The sequence below is a fragment of the Morone saxatilis genome, unplaced genomic scaffold (genome assembly GCF_004916995.1).
Source record: "Morone saxatilis isolate NCDOM2014 unplaced genomic scaffold, NCSU_SB_2.0 Contig19, whole genome shotgun sequence".
NCBI classification, from domain to species: domain Eukaryota; kingdom Metazoa; phylum Chordata; class Actinopteri; family Moronidae; genus Morone; species Morone saxatilis.
In genome coordinates, this window is record NW_023339751.1 from 23,482,242 (window position 1) to 23,490,502 (window position 8,261).

General features: G+C 39.6%; 1 protein-coding gene across 1 annotated transcript in view; it reads right to left on the reverse strand.

Annotated features, from left to right (window-relative positions):
• LOC118329649 (echinoderm microtubule-associated protein-like 6) overlaps positions 1-8,261 on the reverse strand; it is a 90,927-nt gene that overhangs the window by 13,314 nt on the left and 69,352 nt on the right. Inside the window, exons 31-37 of the mRNA XM_035663878.1 lie at positions 7,550-7,558; positions 5,558-5,636; positions 5,343-5,472; positions 4,887-4,985; positions 3,951-3,971; positions 2,809-2,982; positions 1,934-2,142 (exon numbers count right to left, since the gene is read on the reverse strand). Of these exons, the coding sequence (XP_035519771.1) occupies positions 1,934-2,142; positions 2,809-2,982; positions 3,951-3,971; positions 4,887-4,985; positions 5,343-5,472; positions 5,558-5,636; positions 7,550-7,558 (721 nt within the window). The remainder of the gene's footprint in view (positions 1-1,933; positions 2,143-2,808; positions 2,983-3,950; positions 3,972-4,886; positions 4,986-5,342; positions 5,473-5,557; positions 5,637-7,549; positions 7,559-8,261) is intronic.

The window sequence follows — 8,261 nt, forward strand, 5'->3', positions numbered from 1 at the left end:
ATTGCAATGTTACTAACTTCACTTCAACCAAAACAACCTGAGAAAAGGCTGAAATTGTGTATGTTGAAAACAATCAAACAAATGATGGATCTGTAGAATTCCTGCGGTTGTTGGCCAACAATAAGTTTCAGTTGAACAACGAGGGGAATGTTTTTTGTTCTTTTTAACATTTCTAGACGTATTGACACTTTAGGCTTTGAACAAGCCAATAAAGAAAAAATGCTATGTTATAATAAACAACAATAATTAACTTTTCCTCTGAATTATATTGTATGTACTTTATTATTCTGTCTTCTTTTGTGTACTTTTGTCTTTGTATGCCAAAAAAAAATGGTTTCTTTTTCCTGCATTACAAAATAGGCAATTTATAAGGGAAAACATATTCTAAACATTTTGCTCATAGCAGTTTTACAAAAAATATTGCAAACAGAACTAAATAGAAATTATCCACAATTTTAAGAAATAAAAGTAAAATGTCAATTAATGACATTATTTCAAAATGCTAATTGATTAATGGCAGGTTTTGCTTCAAAACCTTCCCATTGTAGTGTCCAAAAAAGCAAAAGGTCCGGTAAAATTGGTTCTTCCTGGTTTTACTGGGAATTGGGGTTCGTTTTCCTGCCGGTGCCTTGCTAATTTGTTTTTGACAATCTTCATGGAAAAAGCAAATATGAATTTAACTAAAGTTAATTTGTTTCTAAGAATTGTCATAATTAAGTTGTTGCAAATCAAAATAGTTCCCCCGCCCCCCCCCTTCCGTTCCTGTATTACAGCAGCAGTTAACTAAAGCAAATTGAATCTATTATGTAGCACTTCTTAAAAAAAAAAAAACAATCTGTAATATTATAGTATAGCTTTTACATGAATAAATTGATGACTTAATAAAATGTGTTATGAGGTCTAAATTCCTCACATGTAACATTTGCAGAAATGCATTAATTGGCTTGCCACGATGATGGGTATAAAATATTCTACACCATTTGTCATGTATATCTACAAATTACTATCTGGATAATATTAAAATGCAGTCTGTGCGTGTCAGCGTGTGCTGCAGCCGTGTGATGCATCAGCTTATGTGGACCGCAACATTTAAATGTCATGAAAGATCAAAATCACCACACAGCGTTTACTTTCTGTTGGCAGTAGGTGGCGCTATCACTATCTGAATATTTTTCAATATTGTGACGTGTTCAGGGTGGGACTCTTATCAAACATGTGAAGTTTAATTGAGATTGGACCATGTGCACTGAAGAGTAAAATACATACTAGAGTGTAACCATAGCTAATCTGATTTGAGAAAAAAATGCTTTCATTGGGAGAAAAAGTCACCATTACTTTGTATTTAAAGCAGAAAGGGGAACATCACAGTACAGAGCAAGTTGTGTCTTCCTTCTGTGAAAATGGTCTATAGGACACCTTCATTTACTGAATGAAAGTAAAGTTTTTCTTTAAAAAATACACAGAGGAAAATGTTTGGTTTCCATTTTCTTTTCTGTTGTAACATTTGGTCATTCTTGCACATTTGCATCTTATATTTGTATTTTTAAATATTTTAAAAGGTAAAAAAATTCTCCCTTTGTGACAGTTTTACCGTGAAATGATAATTATTGTTAGGTAGGTGTGGTGTTCTTCAGTGATTTTAAACTTTTTTTAAATCTTTTAGATTTTTAAAGGTAGCGAGAATGGCTGCATTAACTACATAAATGCTTTAATCGTACATAATGTAAAAGTATTCGTGTGTTGCACTGGAATTTAATTGCACAACAGAAATGAAATACACTGGACCTGTTATTTGATTTCTTTTTTGATGGCCAATTTCTTCAGTGTTTCACTTCTTGTCTGTGGTCTCGTTTAGTTCGAGTAGTGTCCTGTATCAGGTGATAAAACCTCTGGATATCAGATTTTACAAACAACAAGTCTGCAGTGAACTTACAGCACCGAAGGCGACAGACAGCATCGTCTGCATCCTGCCGTCCTCCACCGTTCCCACCACTCCCTTCTTGTACATCAGAGAGCCACCGGCTAGTGTCCAGAACTTTACGTGTTTGATTCCCACCGACACGAACTGGGAGTCAGAGTCTGGACGAAACTCCACCACGAAGATCCGGTCTGGGTGTCCTGCTTTACTGCACACCTTGGACCCTGCAGTGGAGACACCCTCAATATTCGGTCCTGTTCTAAATGACTATTCTTACACCATGTACACACTCTATCAGCTGTGCTCTGTTTTACCTCATGCTGTGTTTATTGCCAAAAGAAAGCCTAAATTAGTGTCACACACGCATCAATATTTTGTGGTGGTAATCTGTATGTGACCAACATTATCTGAGAATTGGTCAGCTCAGTCGGTGGAGCAAAAAACCCTTTAAATATGAATTTGAAAGCGTGAACACACTCGTGTACTCAAAATAGGTAGTGCGAGTATGGTTGAGTTGTTGTTGTTATGGTTAAGTTGAGACACAGCATTAGCCGCCTTCTTAGATAACGTTAAAGCTCTGGCAGACTGTCTGTGTTTGCAGCACGGACACAGAGAGCCTGACAGCAGCTGCTTATGGCTGGTTAGCTCCATTAGCTACCAGCCGCTGTGCTCCTGCTATTGTAACTGGGTGTTACCTCCCGCCTCACACACTCCGTAGCTATGACCACATGATTCTCTCTGCTGCCTGTTTTCATTTGCTGGAGGGGTGGAGCTAGCACAACTTATGGTTTTAGTTATACTTAAATTGTAGCTATTAATAACAGCTAAACAGCTGTTTTTGGGTATTACTGTGTGCATGTTCATGGTTATTGATAAGATGTCAGTCTGACCTTCCTGCCAGCGCCACACAGTGATGGTGTGTTCAGGTTCCACTCCGACAGACAGCAGCAGCTTCCCCGTGGCGCTGAAGTTAACGTAGCCGACGCCTTTAGTGTGAGGACAGCGAAGGATGGACAGAGTCTGTTTACTCATCGCGTCCCATACGTGGATCGAAGGAGTGGTGCCTACATGAAGATTAGGAGACATTCAGAGAGAGAGAGGATATAAATTGAGGTTATGTCCCAAAAAGTTTATAGACCACAACAGAGCAGTTAGAGGGATCAATGCAGCCTACAGACACCCTGAGAACCAGAACGACGTCAGCATAAAGTACTGAGGTGCTTCACTGTTGGAAGCACTGATGGCATCGTCATCAAAGCAGTTTTAAGATTAATTTCCTTTTTTCCCCAGGCATGCTTCAGTTGATTTCTTTCTGCTGATATCAACACAAACAATAGGGGCTGGGCTGGGGCTGTGATGAGGATCGTGTTAATTTGTTTGCTTCGGGCATTATTTATAAAAACTGAAGGATTTCAGATGAATTAGTGAATGAATGTACCTTCCTTCCTGTAGATATAAATGAACTGCATAGTAAACTCAGCCAAAAGATATTTCATTTTAAAAGCACAAGGAGTATACTGATGCTGTGAATTTAAAAATCCTACATCCTGAATGTTTCTCCTCTACTTGGTGAGGAAAAACTCTGCTGCGTGAAAGATTTTTACACGAGCACCAACAAGGAAAAATGTCCTACAGTCTGGACGAACAAAAAATACAGTTTTGAATTGTAAATGAGCATGGTGATGATATCTGTTGATTTTCCTCGACCTGAACTGGAACCACAGCTGCCTGGAGGGAAGGAAATCAATCTAAAAGCTTGATGGACTATTTGGAAAACAAACCATACAAAAACATCAGTTTGGTTAAATCACTGAAAATGTGTGCTGTCTGAATCAGCTCTTTGCAGCAGCCACATTTTTTGACTCATGCTGATAAAACAGGTTGATGTTATAACTCGGCCGGATGTTTTATTTTGTGTGCTGCTATTTTGATCCAAAGACAGCACTCCTAAAAGTCCTGATGGACAGCCTGCAGGTTGTCTCTGGGTGTCAGGGTGTCTGTTGTAGAGGGAAAGGTGCGGTTTGGTTTTTACCTGGGAGTTCACTGACGTCACCTGACGTGTTGTGAGAGCGATGGTGACAAATGAGGCCAGCCAAAACACACACATACAAAAACAAAACATAAAAAAAAAACAGATAAAAACCTGTAATGAGTTGTTTTAAACAGGCTTACGTCAGCCATGACAGTAAATAGAGATATTCATGGGTGATTCCTGCTATCTAAATCAGGCTAATGTACATAATATGGGTTAACCGTGATAGTGGTGAGGCGTATACCTCCAGTAACGGATTTATGTATTCACTTGTTTTTAAGAGAAACAAGCTGTAAACACAACATTAGATGTCACTTTTTAAGTTAATATGTTCAACTTGTTAACAAACAGTTGCTTATTTACACATCTGGCAGTTATGGACCATTAACTAGCATTCATTTGGAGTTGTGTTTCTGTCATGATGAACGATAGTCCAATATTATGGCTCTCTTTTAGTTATGTTTTTGGTTTCCATCAACTCCAGACTGGAATATCTGTATGTTCTGCTGCTAAGGCTCCACTTTGTTCCCCAGCTAGTCTCTGACGTTTCCTCTGGCTCTACCCTGAGGACAGTTTAGATTTTCTGCTCCACGAGGGAGCAGTCGCACATCTGCAAAAAAAATGCCTACCCTCCCCTCCAGTATCACAAAAGAAATACTGTTTTTCCTGCACCTTTGCTGACACCTCCTCCTGATTAATAATTTAAATACAGTCCCTTTGCCTTGCCCAAATTGTGGTATTTCCTATTCAAGAGGAAAAGCTTCCTCCATGTTCGTGCTATCAGTCTATTTCTATTCTGTCGGTGGGGAAAAAGTAAAGCAAGCAGGTTAAACATAAAGCAGAGGAGAGAAAAGCAGCACTCATTTAGTAGCTACAGACGAGTTAGTAGAGAAACACAGGGCCATGCAAAAACACACACACAGAGACTCAGTGTACCGATCTGTCCAGTGGCGATGATATTTTTATACTTCGGGTGCTGGTTGACAGTCAAAGAGAGGATGTCATCAGTGTGTTCCAGGTAGAAACTCTGAGTTCCTGCAGCAGATGAAGACACATAAATGCATCACAAGTTCGATTGCCACTGCAGCAGCTGTGTTTGTCTAGACAACACTTCATCAGTGAATTAAAGGTTATATCAGCATTTATTTGCCTTTTTTTATAACACAGAGTGCAACACTTTTTACAGCTTTCTGTCTGCTTTCAGAAAAAACCCCACTATGATAGTGTTAAGTGTAAAACAAATGGTCGAGTTGTGGCTGGATAGATTAACAATGAGTGAAACTTACTATAAAGCTCTGTAAAGCCGAGGGGAGCTGCACTTTCAGCTGATAATTCTCTGCAAGTCACATAAGGTCAAAAGTGTGTATTAGGACGTGGTGTTGCCGTGGTTACCGTTGCTGAGACTGTGGACGATGGCAGTGGCGGCAGTGTGGTAGACGATGTCGGTGCCATCGTTGAGGTAGTGCAGGTTGTTACGACAATCGAAGCCCCGAAAACCAAACACATGATCCAAAACCAGGTCCTACGGGGGGTGAAGACAGAGGAGACAGAAATCAGGTGGACAGACAGACAGACTGAGAGAGAGTCAGGCAAAGAGACAGGCATACCTCGACCAGTCTCTTTTTCTTGGAGACGTTGTTCTTCTGGAGTTTCTCTGGCTGCGGTGCCGCTCGACTCACTGGAGGCCTGGAGGATCAATCAGTCAATTAATCAGTCAACCAGACAAAGGTAAACAGTCACATCCCACAGCAGAGACAGACAGGTGGAAGGACAATCAGTGGGACAGCATGGTCAGTCTGCAGACAGGCAGGTAGGACAGACAGGTGTGCCATAGACAGATGGGGTCTTCTTGCAGCGGGCTGTGATGCTTCTGGTACTTCATGGATAAAGCAGTAATATTAATGGTAGTATCACAGTAGAGTTAGTACTTTATAACCTGACCTATGACCTCTGTCGTAATCCCTAACCCACTGGTCTACAAATAGTAATAGCAGCACTAGTGTGGTGGTAGTAGTAGTAGTATTGCAGCAATAATAGTGGCATTAGTAGTCAAATTAGTAGTTAGACTTAACAGCATTAGCAGTGCAGTAGTATCAGATGCAAATCAGTGATATTAATAGTAGTATTTGTACTGGTAAGAGCTGGCACAGTAGAGTTAGTAATATTAGAAGCTAAATACAAGTACCGTAAAACTTCAATTAGAAACAGCTCTCCCTTACCGGACTGGTGTGGCTACACATTTTGATAAATAAAGGCAGGTCTCAATTAGTAGTCTGGTCTGGATTTCATAGGTCTTTGGATGTATAAAACCTCTTAAAAATCCACTTGAGCAAGTTCTAAGCTGCTAAGATCACTTACATAAATATAAATGTTTAAACTTTTGTGAATATGGACATGCTGCACATTGTTAGATCAGTTCGATTCTCCACAATTCAATCATTAGTTCATTTTACAGAAACCACAAGCACCAAAGTATCAAATGATCAAATGAATGTAATTGATATGTTATTCTAATTTTTATACAAATAATATTCATACTGGTTTAAAGAAACTATTTGAAAGTGTTTTCCATCTTTGCTGAGCAAGTGTTTTGTACAAAAGGAATTAAAGGCCTGTTCCAAATAAAGGCAGATTGAGTTCAGTGGTTGAAGCCAATTAAAGCCCAGGCTACTAATTGAAGTTTTATGGTAGTAATAGTTACAGTGGTAGTCATAGTAGCAATCGTAGTAGTAGTAAAATGAGTAATCGTAGTAACTGTAGTTACACTGTAGAGGTAGACACTGTAATAGTAGCAGTTTTAGTCACAGCCGTAATGTTGTCAGTGGTAGTAATAATGACTAGTTAGTAGTAACTAGTAACAACAGGAGTAGTAGCGTTAGTAATACCAATGGGGGTACTAGCAAAAGAAGAAGTAGTAGTACTGGTAGTGGTACTAGTAAGCAACTAACAGTAAAGGTATAGTAATGGTACAAGCGATGGTAATAGTTTAAATTATAGTAGTAGTAGTATTACAAATAGTAATATTTACAGAGGTCACAGTAATAGTAAAAGAAGTAACAGGAGTAATATATCACTATATTATAAATAATATTCAGTAGAAGGAGATACTGTATTAGTAGTTTTAGTCGTAACAGTAGTAGTAACAGTAGTAGTAACTGTATTAGTGTTAGCAGTATTAGCAGCTATAGCAACATTAACACTAGCCAATAGTGATGACAGTTATAGTAGCTGAAGTAAAGTGAGTGCTAGCAGTAGAAGTAACAATATAAAAGGTAGTAATGGTACTACGGTAGCAATAGTGACACAATCACAATAGGTACTCGTGTTTGTTGTATTTGTAGCAGTACTAGTGTGGTAGTAGTGGTATCAGTAATGGTAAAGGTACTGCAAGAGAAAAAAGTCAAACACCAAGTAATAGTAGTAACAGTAGTAGTAGTAGTTGTAGTACTACTACTGGATGATAAATCCAGAAAGGACAGTGTGTGGTAATGCCAACAGCGTGGTACACTCATGCACACACACGCACACACACACACAAACACACAAAGTGAATGCACAGACAGACAGTAAAGTTGGACAGACAGGTGGACAGGTGTTACCTGGATCCCCTGGACAGCAGAGGGACAGAACCAAGGTACAGAGCTTTAGAAAACACACACACACACACACACACACTCACACCCACACAAAGATCTCATGCCTCAGAGTAGAGGTCTCCACAGGCCCACCCGAACCCTAGGACCCGAGAACCGACCCAGGTCAACATTCAGGACAGTACATTTCTGGGTTTGGGCACAAATGTTTGGACCCATGAAGACCTCTACCTCAGAGAAACTATAATGTGACTAGCAGTGGCTGTAGCTACATGCTAACAAAATGCTAGCATGCAACCGGTGGTTGTTTTTATTTCCAGGCTCTCAAGCTAACATGCTAGCGTAGATACTTGTGTTAACAGGCTAACATGCACAGGCAGTCTGAGAGTCCCTAACCCTAACCCTAACCCAGTGAAGAACAAATGAGGTGAGTTCATGTTTACCTGCATTTCTTTGTACCTGTGAACCCGCTACAGGGAGCTTTTATCGGGGTCCTTCAACAGTGGATTTAGTCCAGGGGGTTTTAAAGTCTAACACTGTGCAGCCACAGGGACCTCCTGTGTTTCTGTGAACTCACTCACTGGTCCTCTTGTAATTTAAATGAAACCCCTACGTTTGAAGAGCTGCTGGTGCTTCTACTTTATTTTATCTTCAGCTCAGGGTGAAATTTGACTTTTGTGTGAAATTTTATTTTTTTCTTATCTCATGGCTACAACAA